This window comes from Nelumbo lutea, chromosome 1 (genome assembly GCF_056320005.1).
Source record: "Nelumbo lutea isolate HS-2025 chromosome 1, American lotus-T2T, whole genome shotgun sequence".
NCBI classification, from domain to species: domain Eukaryota; kingdom Viridiplantae; phylum Streptophyta; class Magnoliopsida; order Proteales; family Nelumbonaceae; genus Nelumbo; species Nelumbo lutea.
The window spans coordinates 185,139,451-185,159,968 of NC_142684.1; the positions used below are offsets into that span (position 1 = coordinate 185,139,451).

The 20,518-nt window shown below is 37.6% G+C and overlaps 2 protein-coding genes across 3 annotated transcripts in view; one reads left to right on the top strand and one right to left on the bottom strand.

Moving 5' to 3' along the window:
- Positions 1-7,519: 7,519 nt before the first annotated feature.
- Positions 7,520-8,604, top strand: LOC148879773 (protein LURP-one-related 8-like). The gene is made up of 2 exons (XM_088961432.1): positions 7,520-7,903; positions 7,988-8,604. The coding sequence occupies exons 1-2, from the start codon at positions 7,637-7,639 to the stop codon at positions 8,396-8,398; spliced, it is 678 nt and encodes a 225-aa protein (XP_088817558.1). The 5' UTR covers positions 7,520-7,636; the 3' UTR covers positions 8,399-8,604.
- Positions 8,605-8,834: 230 nt separating this feature from the next.
- Positions 8,835-20,518, bottom strand: part of LOC148879774 (uncharacterized) — a 37,820-nt gene continuing 26,136 nt past the window's right edge. The window contains exons 5-7 of one of the 2 annotated variants that reach the window (XM_088961430.1): positions 10,917-11,409; positions 10,694-10,816; positions 8,835-9,673 (exon numbers count right to left, since the gene is read on the bottom strand). In XM_088961430.1, the coding sequence (XP_088817556.1) occupies positions 9,147-9,673; positions 10,694-10,816; positions 10,917-11,409 (1,143 nt within the window). In that variant the 3' untranslated portion in view covers positions 8,835-9,146. Of the gene's footprint in view, positions 9,674-9,773; positions 10,174-10,693; positions 10,817-10,916; positions 11,410-20,518 lie in introns of those variants that run through there. The other variant, XM_088961431.1, reaches the window with a different exon arrangement.

Sequence of the window (20,518 nt, forward strand, 5' to 3'; positions counted from 1 at the left end):
GGCAATTCGAGAAGTATCCATATAATTATATATATATATATATATTAGGGTAAATTTAGAATAGGCACCTTGTACTTTAAGGGTAGTGATAGATAGGTATCCTAAACTTTCAAATGCAACACTTGAGTACTCTGAACTCCCTGAAATGAACTTAAACAATCAAACCTAATAACAAAACCTAAAACTGAAATCTGAGAAGAAAAATAAGAATTTCAAACATAAGAATCTGAGAATGAAGATCTCAAAACTATAGTTTCATAGAGGAGTGTAGGTACATAGTGCTCACTCAGTACCTCAGAGCACAGAAAGCACCAGATTGATGCCACGTAAACGCTTGCGATCAGCCTACAACTCACCTTTCCTCTACGATGAACTTATAGCACATTGTAGGTCTGCGATAAACCCAAGGTTTACCACACGTTGCGATGAACCCATGCTTAGCGCAAGCCCAACACAAACTCAAGTTGAACCCGCAATGAGGTTTTACACATGTTTGGCCCCACGAACAACTCCAAATCGCCATAGAACCCCGATTCATTAAGAACCAGTCTCGGGTATTAGCTGCACGCGTAATGTCGAAGTGACGAGTGTGACAAGGCGCCACGTAGGTCTAATAAACTGACACCCGCCAAGCAGTGACGTCACTAGCACCACGTCAGTTAAGTAAGGTGCAAAAGGGTAATAGCACATGTGTGCTATGAGGATCTTCGAGTGAAAGGAAAGTCAATCCTTAGAAAGATCCCCATAGAGACATGTGCGAAACCCCAACAATGCCCTTAATGATTGAAGACGAATCCAATATTCCCTTTCCTATTAGAAAACGAACACCCCTAACTCCTTCCTTTTAGGATCTTGGGATCTCCCCCATAAATAGAAATCCTTCCCATAATGAAATCCATTCAATCATCGAGTATCATCATCACTGATCTCCCATTCTGCCACTCTCCCTTCGTGCCCTACCTTCTGAATTGATTCCCCTCCCTATCCTAGCCACCACCTTACCTACAAAGAGAAAGGGCAATATGATTTCAAAAACAAGAAAAATCACACCTAAGAATGAAACCCTTTTTGGCCTTCTCTTAGTTGTTGATTGATTCACAATTGTTGTAATGCTTGAGAATAAAATATGAGAAGAAAAATAAGGTCTTCAAATTAAACAAGGTATCTATTTCTGGAAGTTTAGGCCATGTTTGGTTCAATTCTCATTCTTTCTCATTCCTATCCAAGATGATGAAATTCTAAAATGGAAAAGAATTGGTAAAAATAGGCAGAATGAGAAAATATTACTATGAACCAAACACTTTTTTCCTAAAAATGAATTCTTGTCATACTGACAAATGTCCTATATTGCTCATTTTCATTCTTCAAAAGAAAAAATCATGCCAGTATTCACAAACCGCCAGCCTAGGTCTCCAATAGTCAATGTTTACCACTTGGCATAAATGTTTTGTAAAACTACTTTCGCAAGTGTTTTAATAAAAGTACTTTTGTAAAAGTGCTTTTATAAAAGTACTTTCCTAAAAGTGCTTTTGTCAAAGTACTTCCATGAAAGTGCTTTAACATAAAAGAAGTGCTTCCATAAAAATGCTTTCGTAAAAGTGTTTTTATAAAGTCCTTTTATATAAGTACTTTCATAAAAGTACTTTTGTAAAAGTGCTTTTATAAAAGTATTTTCCTAAAAGTGCTTCTATAAAAGTACTTACGTAAAATTGCTTTCATAAATATATTTTCATAAAAGTGCTTCCATAAAAGTGCTTTCGTAAAAGTACTTTTATAAAAGTACTTTCATAAAAGCCCTTTTATAAAAGTATTCATAAAAGTTTTATAAAAGCACTTTCGTAAAAGCACTTTTGTAAGTGTTTGTAAAAGTGCATTTATAAAAGTACTTCCATAAAAGTGCTTTTATATAAGTATTTTCTTAAAAGTGCTTTTATAAAGGTGTCCATAAAAATGTTTTTATAAAAGCACTTTCATAAAAGTGCTATAGTAAAGTAATTTTATAAAAGTACTTTCGTAAAAGTGTTTTTATAAAAGTACTTTCGTAAAAGTGCCTTTATAAAAGTACATAAAAGTGCTTTTATAAAGTACTTACGTAAAAGTGCTTTTATATAAGTACTTCTGTATAAGTACTTCCATAAAAAGTGCTTTCATAAAAGTACTTTCGTAAAAGTGCTTTCATGTAAAAGTACTTTCATAAAAGTGCTTTCGTAAAAGTTGATCCATAAAAGTGATTTCGTATAAAAGTACTTTTATAAAAGTGTTTTCGCAAAAGTAAACACTTGTGGTAACAGTTTTGTAGGCAGAGTTTCCTCAAAGAATGAAATGAACAAGATGGGGTATGATTATTTTTCATGGTGCAAGCTACTCAATATTTTGTGTTATGTAGCTGATTTTTCATTCTAAAAAGAATGTAGCCCTTGGCAATAATTTTGTAACCAAACACTAATGTTATTCATTCTTTCTTAAAATGAGCAAGAATTAAGAGAATGAGGTCCATCCCAATGAATCAAATATGGCCTTAGGTTTCTCAAATATCAACATTTAAAAGTTAAAGATACATATCTGTCACTATCCCAAAATATAGGGTACTCAAGTGTCATAAATGATTTAAACATGAAAAGTAATTTTGAGATTTTGGAGTGTATAACTGATGGAATAATGTACACTGCCTGGGTGTCTACTTATGGAAGTTTAGGCTACTGACTACCCCAAACCCAAAGTACAAGATACCCTGGGCTATCTATAAAATGCCTATATTTGGGACGAACTCTGGTCAAGTTCATTATTTATACGAGGTTTTAACCCAAGTCCAACCCAAATTTTGTTACAGCCCAAGCTGTCTGGCCCACCATGAAAAAGAAGTTTCTTCGGTGCCAACCCTTACATGAACTTTTTGACATTCTGGCGCATAGGTTGATAACGATCCTACATTTTTTAGGAGAATGATGGTTCAGGCCAGGATTAGAATTTTTGGGCCCAAACTACAGTTGGGGTGGGTGCCGGTTCAGAATTGATGCCTAATCATGGGCGGACATTGGTGTGTAGATAAGGTTTTTAACATTTTGAATATTTATAATTTTACAGTGAAAATCAGAAATCTGCATTGGGTTTGTCCATATTTCTCTGCATTTTTTTTTACGTTTCTTCTATTTGTGACAAATATCCCTTTACACGTGTAAGCTCAGAAAGAAACGTTGGTCGGCTTGTATTTTATTCAAGTGGTCATGATCGATAGATCTGTTGTTTTGTTGATTTGTTCCATTCAATGGGTCAGGATCGATTAGATCTGTTGTCAAATCTAGCCGTGATCCCATTGGTTGGACCCTTCTATATCCTCTGTTTCTTCACCAGTTAAATCACCCATTCACCAATACCAGCACCACGTGGTTGGACTCTGCTTAATCTTCTCCTCACAACAAAAAACAAAACACGTGTCCATGGCTGGATGGATAGGGATATGCCCACCCCAGCATAATCTTCTGCCATGGCCTTATTAGGGTCGATCTCAACTAGCTTGAACAAGGGTTTGTCAGGTTTTAATTGGTCTGACCAGAAATATCTTCCCATCTCTGGTCTCTAGAGGGAGATTGCGACATTCTTTGAAGTTTTGGTAGAGCCACATGTTTTCCCTTCATTGTTCAAAATTGAAACAAACATTAATGAAAGTGGTGGACCTTTATCAACTGGTTCTAGTTGCAAAGTTTGAATTTCTGAGTTCATTTATGGATCATAAGCAATAGCCTATTCGCTGAGCAGGTCCTCTGGGTAGACTGGTAACTGACCTGGAAGAGAGACATCTTGAAGGGGAAGCGGGGGAACACAGACAGAGAAGAAACAGAAAGCTTCCTATATATGTCGACAATCAACAAGAGATCAACTTAGTCGGTTACATTCACAATCATTAATAAATTCTTTCATGGTGTTTGGAAGCATGGGTGTTTTTTAGAACCAGTTTTTAAGAAAAAACTCTCGTACTTCAAATATTCATTTTTCACGAAAAAACACTTCTGCTACATAGGCAGTGAGCAACGCTATGCTATTTGCTAAGGTGATTTTTATCACCATTTTTCATGTATATACTGACAGATAAGCACCACATAGAATACATATCAATCAACCGTTGGGGGAAATAATTCACCAATGCATGTGCATCGGTGGGGTCCTGATTTTTTAGGCATGTTCGATTTTTTAATAATCGGCTGAACCAAACAATAAGAGACATGAGCATTTGTTGAAACACCTATATAAATCCGATGTGACACCATATTTTTAAAGACGACCACAGTTTTAAACATCCCCTTTAATCTTCTCTTCTGTGTTTTTGTGTTTGAAAGAGAGACGTTTGATGACAAAATTCTTATACTTGTCATTCTAGTCATTTCGTTTAAGTTAGTTCTGAGAATGAAAGAAAGGAAGAAGAATGATTTACGTAGAAGGTGAAGGAAATAAGTGATGATAGGATAAGGTAGAGTCCAGATTACGTTCTCACTCTGTTCTAATTTTATGTTTTAACTCTAATTATATATTACCAAATCGGATTGGATATATAGGTGGATGCATATATGATCCAAATAATAAATAGATCGAATTCGATTCACTCTTAACGGGTTAGGATTTGAATTCGAATTTGGTCCTGCAGATAAACTTTTTCAACACTAGAAAAATGTTTAAATTTAAGACAGGTCCCATCTAGTCTAGTGCCGTCCTGTATATGGTTCTTCGACCATATGGGGTATCACTTTTTTTTTTCTTTTTGCTCATGGAGCCACCCAATGTGGGGTAGCCCCAGCACCCAAACCCTTAAGCCCTCAACCCTGACGCAGACGGGATATGACGATCCCATTACAAATTACAACCATGATACCTTATCAGCCAGCTAGTTGGTACCTTACAATTATGGTATCACATATTTCAAGTCTTATTTGGATAAGTGGGTCAGTGGTGAGTGGTTATAAAGCAAGCATGAGACTTCTTTGTCCTGAGCTATGTTTTTAAAAGGATAAATTTTAGATTAGTATCGTGTATTTTAGGAAGTGATCTGAATTTTAAAATATATAAATTCAATATCTCAACTCTCAAAATGTCCCAAATTAATTCAAAATCATTAATCGCCATTGAGTGATATGTAAAATGACATAAACGTCTTTTGGGTATCATCTATTTTTCTTTATCAACCATCCAAATGCTTAAATCCAAATGTGCTTCAAATTGTTCATCATTTCTTTGGTTCAATCTTGATTCTTGAGGAAAAAGATGATAAACAGTGTCTTATTTCGAAGGATAATTTTTGCATTTTCAGAAGTTTTAAGCTACACATGTCATCACGTGGTACAGATAACTAATGGACTATTAACAGTAGGGACTAAATTGAGACTTTGGGGGAGTTCAGGTACTGGATTGGTACGTTTTAAAATTGACCCAGAACTATAAATCCTTTTTAGTCTAGGTGGCGGGTCAGTGGTTAAATCATTTATGTGAAATTGGTCAATCTGTGGTATCATAAATTAAACAAAAAATATATATAAAACAAATGAAATACAAAAAATTTATTAAAAATTTTAAAAATTATATTCATCGTCTCAAAGAAAATAAGTAGTAAATGAGAAATATTATTATTAATGGTGAAAATGATTAAAATCGCAAGAAAAAACAGAAAATATAAATGTCTAATCCCTGACTAACTGACCAGGTCAAATGATTCAATAATTTAGTAGGTGTTTGGCATCGATGTCGTTGCTTCAGAGATGTTTTCTGAGAAAATGGTGTTGTAAGCATGAGGGCCTGTTGCACCATTTTCTCAGAAAATGACTCCTTTTTTGGCATCGATGTTGCCACATAGGCTGTTTTTTTGGGAAAACAGCACTGGTTTTGTTTGATACCAATGCTAATTAACTTTTTTCAGCATTGGTTTACATTATCCAATGTCCAAAATGATGCCACATCATTGCACCATTGGCAACAATAAGTTGTTTGAGAACACATTGAATTTGGTGTTTCTTTGTACCACACTTTCCCAATTTCCAAGGTGTGGTCTAGAGCAACATTTTTTTCTAAAAAAACGATGCTAAATAAGAGTCATTTTCTGAAGCACCAATTTTTCTGATGTGACACCGATGTGGTGTCATTTTCTTAGAAAACGGCATCGATGTCAAACACCACCTTAGTTGGCTGGGTCACTGGGTCACTGATGGATAGGGATGGCAATTTCCCCATTTCCCCATGGGGATCCACCCCAAATAAGGCAAGGATAGGGATGATTTTCCCTCCGCGGGGACTAGGATGATGAAATTTTCATCCCCGTTAGCAGGGATGGGACAGGGTCAAGGACAGCACTCCCCGCCCCGCGGGAACCCCAATCCCTACCCCGTGGGATCCCCACTAATATATATATATATATATATATATATATATATATATATATATATGTACACATATATCTACATATTAATATTTTTAAAATATGATTGAATATGCTTGAATCTTTTTAATAATATTGTAAATTTTAATTATTTTATTTTTAATTTATAAATAAAATAAAAAGCAAATACAAAATGAATAACATTATAAAAAATCACGGAGAATGAAGATCCCGTGAGGGTGACGGGGATAGGGATGGGGATTTTAGTGGGGAAGGGGATGGAGAGCCTCTCCCCATCCCCGCCCCGTTGCCATTCCTAGTGATGGACCAAATGTATTTTAGGGTTTAATGGTTAGAGTGAAAGGACCCAGAAATGTGAAAAGATTTCATGTGACCGTGGTTGAATGCGAGACACCCAATGAAACGTTTAGACACCAACATTTTTAACCCAACACCATTTTGATTTTGATTTTGATTTTGATTTGACGTGTTTTTTTTTCTTTTAAACACTGGCGTATTTGCCATTAATTGATTTTTTTAACAATAACCTGTTTGCATTTTATTGAAGGGGTCTCTGGATTGTGGCAGAGATATGCAATCTCCCCAGAATGTGGCTTGAATGACAAACCGATCGGTTCGACCGCAGGTTGAAAACCCAGAACAGTAGTCCACCGGAAAACCCGAAACTCAAAGAATGTCTGTAGAAATGAAGCATGTATATATCTAGGAAGTTAGAATTTAGGAAGGATGATTTGATTCTAGAGGCAGGAATATTTGACAAAAGCAGGAGAGAGACATCGCTTGTTGAGCCAAACACTTGGCTAACATGCAACCATATATTGTGGTAGTAACTCATACTTTACAGATACAACTTCTAAACTTGACGTGGCATCACTCTTTAAATTCCAAAAATCACAACCCATGAAGCGTCGAAACGAACATTTCACAGTTCACGCCCCCATGAGCCATGAAAAACATTGAATTGAATAGGAAGATGATTTGATCGATCCCTTAAATTTTCAAAACAAGAATGCGCCAGCGTCATCCATACATTTCCAGTATTCGCTCTATAAACGTACCCACTACTGCCACGTACGTTTTTCAGAAGACTTTTGTCTTCTCTCTTGCAATTACTTGTTTTGCTTTCTGTCTAATTACCAGCCCACGTCAAGCTTTCCGCAGGATTCAAGGAAGATATTTGATATTTCGGAGGTTTATAAATGTTGCGACGAGCTCTCTTTAACGCTTTAAAATTTGCTTATTGTTCTATAGAGAGAGATGATTGTTCTGTCGAGATGTCATACATCAAAGGCCGTGGAAGTAAGAAATATGGATGGTGGAGGTGATGGAAAGTTCGAGCGGGAGGGTGTGTGTAAATCTCTAACTGTGTGGAGAAAGTCACTCTTGTTCAGTTGTAATGGGTTTACAGTGATCGATTCTGATGGGAAGTTGGTTTTTAGGGTCGACAATTACATGGACGGTCATAGGGAAGAGATCCTCCTCATGGACGGTTCAGGCAACCCCCTCCTCACTATGCGTCGCAAGGTCTCTCTCTCTCTCTCTCTCTCTCTCTGAATTCATAGTTTTATTAATAAAAGAATTGATCCCAGTTCTCTTGTTGTTTAGCAGAAGCTTATGACATTTGTAGAGAATTGGCTTATATTCGAAGGCGAAGGAAGTGAGGAAGAGTGCAGAAGCAAATCGGCGAAGAAGAAGCCAACACCAATCTTCTGCGTAAGGAAACACATGAATCTTCTGAACTCTAATTCGAGTGTGTTAGCTCATGTGTTTACAGGATCTTCTTCATCCAACACCAGATTCCTTTACGTGATTGAAGGCTCCTACTGCCTAAGATCGTGCCAAGTGCTCGATGAGTCGAGGAAGGTGATGGCAGAGATTAAGAGAAAGGAAGCCATGTCGCAAGGAGGAAGAGGAGGAATCTCCTTCGGTGTCGATGTCTTTCTTTTGATCGTACGATCCGAATTCAACCCTGGTCTTGCAATGTCTCTCGTTTTACTTCTTGACCAAATGTTCTCCTGATTCGTTTTCGTTTACTAGACAGACACCCGGGAAAAAAAATCAAAGAATTAATTAAAAGAAAAGAGAAACATTCAATGTTTGAACTCGCACAGGGTCGGGAATCAAAAAACCGGAGATAGAGTATCGACCCCTGCACCTCTCGCATGTCAAGTGACTGCTCTACCATCTTAGCTACATTCCCATCATAACATATTTTCATCAAATCACATTTTGATTGTTTTTTTTTTTCTCCCTACTTGTTCCTCACCAAACAAATAAAAAAAAAAAAAAAAGGCAAATCTCTTTTGTCCGGTACCTCCATGTTTCCATCTCTGTCCTGACACACGCATCTTGTAGATAAGTCCAAACGTTCGAGAATTGGTATAGTAGTATTCACAGCAACTGTAGAAACTTAAAATCATATCTACTTCGTGTGTTTATATGAGAGACAGAGAGAGAGAGAGAAGTTGATTTCTATTGCCTCATCCAATGCTCTACAGAAAGGCAACAAACAATTACAAATTATGTCGTCCCAACCAATTCCCCATTCTACAACACCTATCCTTCAATTTACTTTTACAACATCAACATAATTCATCCTGCCAAAGAACCCCTTTTTTCTCAGAAAATGCAAATCTATTTTAACTAAAAAAAGGAACCCCCTTTTAACCCGGCAGGTTAATATACAAACTGCCCTCCATTGAGAGAAAAATAACCCCAATATCAACAATGTTAACGACCATTGCCCATCAACATGGAACAGTAACCATCATTCCTTCTTGCTCTTTCCTCTACCCCAATCCATTGCCAATGTCATCCTTGACTTCTGCTGACCGTTGTATGCCTTTTCCAACATTCTTGCAGGGGAAGGCAATGTACCCAATAGCCTAATAGGATCAGAGTTCAACAGCTTGGTATCAGTAACCGATTCTTGTTCAAATTTGTTCAACGACGATTTGCTTGATGTAGGGGTAGACCACTTAATCATTCCTCTTGCAAGGCCCTTTTTTGGACTGACATCCTTTCTCTCATCCTTTGTGTGCAATCTCGGTCTCTTGGAAGTTGTCGTCTGGTCAGCGATACAGCCATGTCCAGTTTCTGGTTTTGCGGTGACAGACACACTTTCAGTTTTTCCTGTTGAAGCCCCTGGCTTTGGGGCTTTCATGGCTTTTGTTGAAGGTCTCTTCGGCCATCTAACCTTTCCATCACCTTCTTTGCCTTCTTTCTGCTTCCAGGAATGGGTTGCAATTTCATAGAGAGTTTGAGCAGCAGAGATTACCCTTGGAGAATGCCCAGCTGTTAATTAACAAAAAACAACAAATATCTGATGAAAACTTGAACCACAACCAGAAAGTGAGAAAAAAAAAACGGTTAACAGGGACCCCTTGAGCATTACCACAATTCCATGGGATGTATCCAACCCAACTCAATGACGTAAGAAAAAGGACAGAAAAGCATACACTTCTATTGATAAAAGTGTCTCTCCTGTATTGTTGTTCTCATAAATGTATCTAGCAAAAGGCTCGAGTGGGAAGCCACTCGAGCTTCTTTACAATTCCATCAGTAACAAATACTACCAATTTACAAAAGGGAAAGATGAATCATGGTGTCACAAGGTTATTTTTCTTGTACGAGATACAACTGCATCAGACAATACAGATTAGGAACATCTTACAAGTCCAAGTGGGTCACTTATTTGTTGGTCCAGGCAGATCCTACACACCATATGCTAAATATGTATACAAGATGCCCCTGCGTGCCATGCTAGCATATTGCTCGCCGTAGAAGTAAAGAATCTGAATCATACAAGGACTAATAATCACAAGCATTAAAAAATGAGGAAATATCTTACAGATTCCCCACAAACTTGAATTTCATATCATTCAATATGTGGCAGCATCATGGACAAAGCATAACCCTGATAATATCAGACCCAATTTTATCACCTTTAGTCTAACAAATAAACAGAAAATCTTCACTATATACAATTTTAGGAGAATGAGGAGTTTCTGTCATTTACTGTGTCAGATGATTTTATGCAAAAGAAGCTACTTCATTTGTACCTTATTTCTGCATTAACAATGAATAAAGAATTCAATTTTCCATCAGGGAAAACTATAATTTCTTTTCCTTTGTGTGTAAGTGTATGGGAGGAGAGGGGTTGAGTGGATAGGTTAAAATCAAAAATGAGAAGGAATAAATTACTTTATCCTCTACAAGTAAAACTACCCTGTTTTAAGTCATCGGGTGTAATTAAATGCCACACAAGTTGAACAGATCCACCAACAACACATGTAAATGGAGAACAGGAGTTACCATCAGTTCTTTCTGACTGCTCCTCAACAAAATCAACTTCAGTCTCTTGAACTGGCATAGCATTAACTGGGGAACCCATCAAAACTGCACAGTTTCCTTGACACTTGAGATCGCCTTCAGCTTCTGGTGTTTTTAAGAAAATTGCCCTTGTTAAAGTCGATATGGATTTGATAGAAATAAGGGTAACCATGCATAGCAACTTACAACTTTATGATGGTCTTACCTGGAAGATGACATGCCACAGTAGATGACAACGGCTCACACAAAGATGAATTAACATGTACGGAAAGAGATTTTTCACTTTCATGAACGAACTCTTTTCCTCCTGAAGGAACTAGACTATCATCATAGGGCAGTGAGTCCAAATCTGCAAAGGCAAGAGCAACCCCAGGAGAGCTGGCAGCATTCCCCATTCTTACCCATCTACTTTGGCATGTGCTCCTGTTTGTTGACATCTTGCCTGGATCGATATTGGTTCTACAGGACCCACTTAATGAATGTGACCAAGAAAAAGACGGCAAACTAGACCTGTTAGATGTTGGCTTGCCTGAACGTAGATCTGAAATGTTCCTTGAAGATACTGCAGATTTGACTGTATCCAACAAGAGAGAATCCAAGTCCTTGGCTGGTGGAAGAGCTAAGCGGCCCAGCATATCTTTAAGTTCATAAAGTTGAGAACTATTTGCATTGATGGGAGCTCCTGCCTTAATAGAATCCTTAATATTTAAGAATAAAAGATAAAGCAGATCAAATCAGTTAACCAAGTCTCCAATAGTTGCATCCATAAAAAAAAAGGAAAAAAACAGAAAACCAAAAAGTCTCCAAGAGTTACGTTTTAAGAAAAAAGAAAGATGCATATAAAACCAAAGAAAGGGGGAGCCGGGGTAACCCAAAACTAGAGCCCAGTTGGCCATTTACAATAAAGATTCAACAATGGGAAATTTGGAAGAAAATTTGAAATGGAATTATATTTTCCATTTTGAGGAATATTAGGGAAAGCACAAAATGAAAACCCGTGAAACTTTAAAGATATTCATATATGATACACTGGCTTCTGAAATAGCACCATCAAAAGTCATATAGAATAGAACACACAAATGGTAAATCCAACAACAGCTAAAAATAGATAAAGAATCATTTAGCGTTATGCTTTAAAACCATCCTATGACTTGGCTGAAAAGATTGTATCTGGTTTATGTTTTGATGAGAATTCAGTAAGAAAAAGAAGAATAAAAGTAAAGAACAGAAGAGAAGAAGAGAGGAGAAGAGAGAATGAGAAAAGGGGAGCAGTTAGTTGTGAACTTGCCACCCCATTCATCTATTTATTTGTTTGTATATAAAACGTAGGCTCAGTTTGGAAAGAGTACAAATACAAATATGAACAGTGCAAATACATACAAAATAATACAAAATATAAGGTTTTGCACTCTACGTATTTGTATTTGTACTCCTTCCAAACTGAGCCATAAGTACACTTCCACTAATACCCCTACCACCTATATGAGAAAGAAAAACATAAAGAAACAATATAAATAACATGAAATAAAGCATAAATATGAAGTGGGACTGCACAGAAAAACTATTACACTATATCTCTACACTCCCCAAGTTGGGAATAGATATCAGTCATTCCCAACTTGTGTAAATCTGTCTCCAACTTGATCTTCGTGACTACTTTAGTGAAGAGATCAGCAAATTGTGTATCAGAAGTGATATAGGGAAGACACACTTCTAGAGAAGCAACTCTCTCCCTCTCTAATAAAATGTCAGCCCACTTCAATATGTTTGGTTCTATCATGTTGTATCAGATTATGAGCAGTATTAATGGTAATCTGATTGTCGGAATACAGCATCAAGGGCCTTTCATATTCAATGCCTAACTCCTCAAGTAGGGATCTCAACCATAACACTTTAGCCACACCATTAGCCATGGACCTATATTCTACCTTAGCATTAGAACGAGCAACAATATGTTTTTCTTATTTCTCCAAGAAACAAGACTTTCTCCTACAAAAGCACAATACCTAGAAGTAGATCTCCTATCATCAACACACCAAGCCCAATCAGCATTATGCATACCTCCACTTTCATGTACCATTCTTTTTGAAGAGTATGCCTCTGTCTAGGCATCTCTTCAAGTAAGCAAAGATCCTCTCAACTACAAGATGAGTAGTTTTAGGAGAATGCATATACCAACAACACTAATGGCACAAGAAATGTCTAGTCGTGTTAGACAATGATAAAGAAGTTTCAAAACCAACCGTTGAAACATCACTATCTTCAAGAGGGTCACCACCTTCTGCACTTACCATATGATTCTGCTCAATAGGTGTGTTGGTAGGTCCATGGTTTTTAAAACCAACCCAGAGACCAAACCGGTCAAGGGTCCGGTTATTGGGTCAAATTCTGACAAAAAAATAAAAAAACTAAAAAAGAATGAAAACCAGTCAAAACCGTTTGAACGGTTAACCGCCCAGGTGAGCACTTTGCTGACCAAAACCAACGGTTTTTATGGAAAATCTGGTTTTGGGGAAAACCGGAGCTAGTCACCTAACCGGTTCCCGATTTTTCTAGTCCAACCGTCCGGTTCGGTCCGGTTTTGAAAACCATGGGTAGGTCTAACTCCTAACTTCCTAGTTTCTTCCAATATATCAAGAACATGCTTCCTTTGGGAGATAAAAATGGTGTAACTCTCCCAAGTCTTTCACTTTAAACTCTTGGTGTAGTTGCTTAAGAGAGTAAATCTCACTAGTATCACTCCCTTTCACCACAATATCATCTACGTATACAGCAAAAAAAGTCAAAGAATAGTTTGTTTTCTTAATAAAAAGGATGTGATCTTATTGACCCTACACATAGCCAAACTTTTCCAAAGAAATTCTAAATCTATCAAACCAAGCTCTTGGATATTGTTTTAGCCCATATAAAACATTCTTCATCCGGCAAACTTTCTTTCCTGATTCAGTATCATAAAGGGGTAACTCCATGTATACCTCCTCCTACAAATCACCATTAAGGAAGGCATTGTTAACATCCATCTAGAACAATAGACAATAAGACTCCTCCAACATATTGCCATGAGAAATTTGCAACAATAGACAAATAAGACTCCAATGGTGTTCATCTTGACAACTAGTGCAAAATTTTCCAAATAATTTATGTCATTAGTCTATGTGAATCCCTTTGCAACTAGTTTGGCTTTATATTTTTCAATGAAGCCATTGACATTGTACTTTACTGTAAACACCCAAGTAGTTTCTTCCCTTCAGTCTGATCAACCAACTCCCATGTATTGTTTTCAATGAGGGCATCCATCTCTACCTTCATTGCATCCTTCCACTCAAGCACCAACAAGGCTTCTTGTACTGTTCTAGGAATAGGTATAGCAGAAATAAATGCCAAAAAGGATTTATATGACGGTGAAAGGTGGTCATAAGAAAGGAACTAGGAGATACAATGAGCAGTATATGAGGTACAACGGTGCTCCCCTTTGCGAACTGCAATTGGTAGATCAAAGTCATCTGAAAGAGGCTGAGGAGGTTGAGACTCAATAGTGGCAAGTATGTCATCTGCAGTAGTAAGTAAAGAAGTTGTGGTACCTGGATCTAGAGCTACAAAGGAGACTAGAACTACCCTGGACTATTGATGACCAAAATCAACCCGCCTCCACTGCCTTTGAAACACCATCAACTCCCTACACTTCTGACGACCCTCTTCACCACAGTCTCCTTCAATAATTAACAAAGGTAACAGAACTTATAGAGAAAAAATACCCTTCTCACCACTCTCAGCTTAAGAAGAAACCCTATGATAGTAGGGTACATCCTCAAAGAAAGTAGCATCCGTATACGCAAAACAACTTCCAAAAACAAGATCATAGCAGCAATACCCATTTTGATTTTGTGCATAGCCAAGGAAGATACACATGGTAGCTTTAGGATCAAATTTGGAGTGATAAGGTCCAAGAATTTGGAAAAAACAAGTATACCCAAAAGTTTTTAAGGGGAATAGCAAACAAAGTCTTTATCTGGATATAGTAGGTTATGCCTAAAACCTGTGAAGGTACCTTATTGATGAGATTCACAACTGTATAGATAGCATCTCCCAGAAATGTATGGGAACATTAGATATTAGCATGATGCTTCTATCTACCTCCAAGATGTGCTTGGTCTTTCTCTCAACAGCTCTATTTTGCTAAGGTGTACAAGGACAAGTGCTCTAATGGATATAACTTCATAGTCAAGGAAATATGAAGCCAAAGGTTTTGCAAAATACTCATTAGCATTATCAAATCTAAGAATTTTGATTCTAATTCCAAATTGGGTCAAAACCATCTGGTGGAGAGCCCGAGTCAAAGTAGGGACCTCGTCTCAAAAATGCATAAGATAAAACCATGAGAAACAAGTATAATTATCAACAAGCAATAGGAAATATTTATATCCCTCCACAGAATTAATGTGATATGATCCCCAAATATCAATATGCACAATTTCAAAAGGAATAATGCTTATTTTATTACTTAATGGATAAGTTGATCTACAATGCTTTGCAAGTTTACTTTCCAATTAAGTCAAGGCAATGCTAACAGCAACTAAAGTATTTAGGAATGTGGAACTTGTGTTAGAAGCAAGCGTGAGCATTCGATTTATTCGATTAAAAACCGAACCGAAAAAACCGAATTTAAAAAAAAACTGAACAAAAAAAATAAAAACTGAAACTGAAACTAAATTATAGAAAAACCAAAATTTTCAGTTCGAATTTTGGTTATTTCAGTTAAAACCGAATTTTAATAATATATACTCTATTATATATTATAACCATTGTTTTAAAAGCACAAGGGCCAATTTGCGCCTGAGGAGCAAGACGCAAGACAAGGCACACGCCTTTTTAAGCAAGGCGCAAAATTACAAAAAAAAAATTCAAAAAATTCAAAAAATAATAGAAAAATAAAAAAATGCAACAAATATTAAACATAATGTTAATAAAAAATATAACTTAAATTTTAAAATAACTGTTTTAAATGTTAGACGGTGATGCCCTTAGCTCCAATCAAATTGATATATCTTTTGACATTTATTGTAAATGAAAAAAGCACACAATTGATTCATGTCACTGTGGTGTGTTTCTATGTAACACCCTTAAACTGGACACTTATGAGACTCGTGTTAGTTTAGAATCTTCACAGTCGTTGGATAGATCTAGGGAGATTTATCCTGCCAAGGCTGACACTGAAGTGCCACCAAGTTGGTTGGAGTGGCTTGTCTCAACTACCAGGGTGAGACCTGAGGTAGATGAAGTGTGGGTTTTCATGAAACCCTGAACTGGACCAAATTCCAGTATTGCCCTGGACCTTGGAGATAGATGGGCAAAACTGGAATCTTACACCTTGGAGATAGATGGGCAAAACTAGAATCTTACACCTTGGAGATAGATGGACCTTGGGTTTTCTTCGATTCTTGTTGAAGAATCCTGATTCTTGCTGAAGAGTCGTCCTGCTGATCCTGCTTCATCACACACTGTCATCTTCAATGGAAGCGAGTTTTGGTCTTCTCCTTGGACGTGAACACCTTCATTGGAAGTTACTGCTACTTTGTATCAAGTATATCCCTCTCCTCCCTTTTGGTTTCAGACCTGGTCTGGTTTTGGATTCAAGATTGATCCTTGAAAATGCAGTTTTTTAAAATAGGAAATGCGATTCCCGGATGGGAGAAAACGAAATTTGTGAAATTTCACCCAAACTTAAATCTTTATTATTCTATTATATATTTAGAATAGTTCTATTTATATTTCTTGAATTTTGGGTTGTTCGTATGGAGGAGATCAAAATTTTTTTGCAGCACAAGAAATCTGCGCATCTACGTTTTTTCTATTCATTCTTGGTTTGTAATTATTTTTTTTTTTAATTTTAGACGAAATGTATAGGAATTCGATTCTGATGTAATATTAATAGAAAAATTAGGTTTTCTATTTTATTTCATTTGAAAACGAAGCTAGAAGCGCGAAGGAGAAATTTTTGAAGATTTGGGTTCAACAATCTGCGAGTTTTAGTTTTAGAAACTGCAAACTGTGAACTAAATTTTGTTTTGCAATGTTGCAGCCTTACGAACAGCCCTCTTGCTATTATTCACTGATTCTTGATTATCATGTATCATTTTCTTTATTTTCAGATCGTGTTTCTTGAATTGGATCTTGAATAAAATATCAAGCCCTAGACCCATTCAAATCAGATTGGACCGAATCTATGGTTCGATGGGGCTGTTCTCAGCCCTAAAATTTCCGTCATGAGCCGAGGGGTTGATGGTTAATTGCAAGATGCAATTTGGCCCACATCTGTAAAACTTCGTTTTGATTTGTTAAAACTACTTTAGCCAAATTCAGCATAAATGCTATATGGGCCAAACTTTCAACCCATATATTATTTGATAATATTATGGGCTTTAAATGGGTTGGAAAAGTTTTTAAATTTTAATTATGGGTTTTACAGTTATTTAATTGATTGGATCAATTATGGATTTCTTGCATGTGATGTATGTGATGTGATGTACTGCGTACATGGGCCATTAGTGCTTGGCCCATGTTAATTCGATAGTGGCTCTTTCAAACACCATGGCCGAATGCACATCATTGACATGGTGCCCTAAAGATCATTGGATGATCTCCCTTTCTCAGTGAGGACCACTTTAGTTTCTCCGCAAGAGGAACACCCCGGAAGCCTAGCCGTTTCGGGCCCACTTTGAATATGGCTTTATGAAAGTCTGTGAGAGCCACTTTAGTTTGACCTAAATCAAATCTAGGGGTTTTCGTTCCTTCCATTAAATATAAGTGCATGTGATAGGGAATTTCATATGATGAACTCTCTAAAGGCATTCCATCATTAGTATGAAGGTTGAATGTATTGGTGGGTGGAGATGCACCATAAAATTGGGCTATCCATCTGTTAATGCAGTTGGCTGGATTGCTTCATAAGATGATAGGGGCATTATAGACCAATGTGGGAGGGGCCTATCCTAAAATGGAAGACTCTCACGATACCTTAGCGTTGACGAACATGATGGGTGAGCACTTACAGGACAGAAAGGTTTAACCTAAAATGGCTATGAACCTTATCTGACAGAGGCCAAAGGGAAAGCCCATAAAATGAGTGGATGAGATCCTTCACAAAAGGTGGTGGGGTTTTGCAGTTGAAATAGTTGGCTCCATGCACCCCATGTGGTTTCCCACATTTCCAAAGACACAATTGTCTCCGCCACTGAGATTGGAGGGAATCTCAGAGATGCCCAAAATGGAAATGGAACATAGCTTAAAAGCCCTGTGATGACATGAATCAATTAGGTTGTGGACTTATAAATCTGCTTTGCCTTAAACAAAAATGGCAAACGGAAACTTCACAAAGTTGTTGGATGATAACAAACTTAAGGGCCCTAATTATATTGATTGGTTCTAAAACCTTATGCTAGTTCTAACATCCGAGAAATTGGACAAAATTGCTAAGAACCCAGTTTCGGATCGTCCGGGTGACAAGGCTTCTGAGACCCTAAGAGAGAGTATCAAGAATGGGAAGAGAAAATTTCTCTTGTCCAGTGTTATATTATAGCCTCTTTAGACAATCCGATACAGCAACAACTCGATAAGATCGAAGTGTCCAAGGATATATTGGATAGTTTGAAGACTATGTATGAAGAGCAGAACTGTTGTACTTGACAAAAGGTCTTAAATTTGTTTATGACCGCACAGATGACCGAGAATCAACAGGTTCATGACCATTGTCTAAAGATGATGGGTTATATCAATAAACTGGAGGCTCTCGGGTCAAGGCTAGATCATGACGCCAAAATTGATGTTGTCCTCAATTCCTTGCCTCCGTCCTTCAATCAGTTTATTATGAATTACAACATGAATAAGCTAAACGTTAGCCTTCAGGAACTCAGCAATATGTTGTAGAGGGCTAAAGAACTGATTAAGAAGGATAAGCCGATAGCCATGCTTGTTGAAAATGGAAAATCAGACAAGAAAAAGCGGAAGGCTAAAAGGAAGGCTCAGAAGAAAGGTTCATGACCATCGGATGCCTGTCACTTTTGCAAGCAAACCGGCCACTGGAAGAGGAATTGTTGGTCACTTATACTTCCTGGTGTATTGACTCTGGGCCTTCGACTCATGCGTGTAACTCACTACAGGGGTTCAAGACAAGCAGAAGACTAAGTGATGGAAAAGTGACACTTTACTTGAGGACTTTTGCAACTGTTGCCGCTATGGCCATAGGCACCATAGAATTAGTTTTCATAAAATGAATTATTGTACTGAAAGATTGTCTTCTCGTACCTAATTTAAGAAGAAATTTGATTTTTGTCTCAAAATTGTGCGTGGATGGTTATTCTACTTTGTTTAGTAATGTGAATACTATTAAACAAAATAACAAATTCCTGGCATATGGGGAACTTGAGAATGGCCTCTATGTTCTCCATCCCTCTCTGGAAACAAACATTACCGAAACTACGTCGGAAATAATCCTCAAGAAAAAAAATACATGACACAGTTAGTCCCATGTGCCTGTGGCATTACCGACTAGACCACATTAACATAGATCGTATTACAAGGTTGGTAAAGAATGGTCCTTTAGATTTTCTAACCGTAGAAAATCTTCCAACCTGTGAACCTTGCCTTCAGGGTAAAATGACGAAGCAGCCATTTAACGATAAGCCTGAAAGATCTACAGGCACACTTGACCAGATACATACTGATGTATGTGGTCCCCTAAATGTTAGGACACGTAATCAGCACGTTTATTTCATAACCCTTGTCGGTGATTATTCTCGGTATGGTTACATGTACCTAATGAGACATAAGTCTGAATCCTTTGAAAAGTTCAAGGAGTTCAGACAAGAAATCGAGAAACAGTTAGGGAGAGAAATTAAAGTCGTTCGATCAGATCGAGGTGGTAAGTCTCTCTCTGACGAATTCAGAGACTACTTAAAGGATAATGGGATAGGATCACAATTAGCCACTCCCGCTACACCACAGTTAAATAGTGTGTCAAAGAGGAGGAACCAGACCCTATTGGATATGGTACGATCACTTCTTGTCCACTCAGAATTACCTACATCCTTTTGGGGATACGCATTGGAGACTACAGTTTACGTACTGAACCAGGTTCCAACCAAATCCGTTCCGAAGACTCCCTATGAGCTTTGGACCGGTAAGAAACCAAGTGTGAAATACTTGAAGATTTTGGTTTGTCCGGCACATGTTAAAAGAACTAGTGCTGACAAATTGGAATCAAAAACCAACCGTTGCCTATTTGTAGGTTACCTGTTCTATGATCCGAAAGAACAAAAGGTGTTTGGAAGTCGAAATGTCTGTTTCTTAGAAGAATATTACACCCTGGAGAATCTTCAGCAAGAAGTTGTTCTTGATAAGGAGAGCCCAGGAGTAATGGGAGATGTCCCACAAGCTCCAAATACTCAACCTAGAAGGTCTACTCGAGTATCCAGGCCTCCGGTTCGTTACGGCTACGACCAAGAAAGTTACTTGGTGGAAGCCACGACAAGTGAGGAGGAACCCACGACTTATGTGGAAGTTATGTTGGACATAGATTCCCTAAATTAGGTAGATGCCATGAAAGTCGAGATGGACTCGATGGAGACCAATAAGGTCTAGACTCTTGTGAACCCACCTCTTGGGTGAAAGCAATTGGTTGCAAGTGGATTTACAAGAGGAATAAGGGCCCAGATGGTAACATTGAGACCTATAAAGCTTGTCTTGTGGCGAAAGGGTACACTCAGAAATAGGGAATCGACTATGAGGAGACCTTTCATCGATGACTATGCT

Coding starts and splice junctions, on each gene's coding strand:
- LOC148879773 (XM_088961432.1), top strand. CDS start 7,637: ATGATTGTTCTGTCGAGATGTCATACATCAAAGGCCGTGGAAGTAAGA. Junction 7,904..7,987: donor TCCTCACTATGCGTCGCAAG/GTCTCTCTCTCT, acceptor GTTGTTTAGCAG/AAGCTTATGACATTTGTAGA.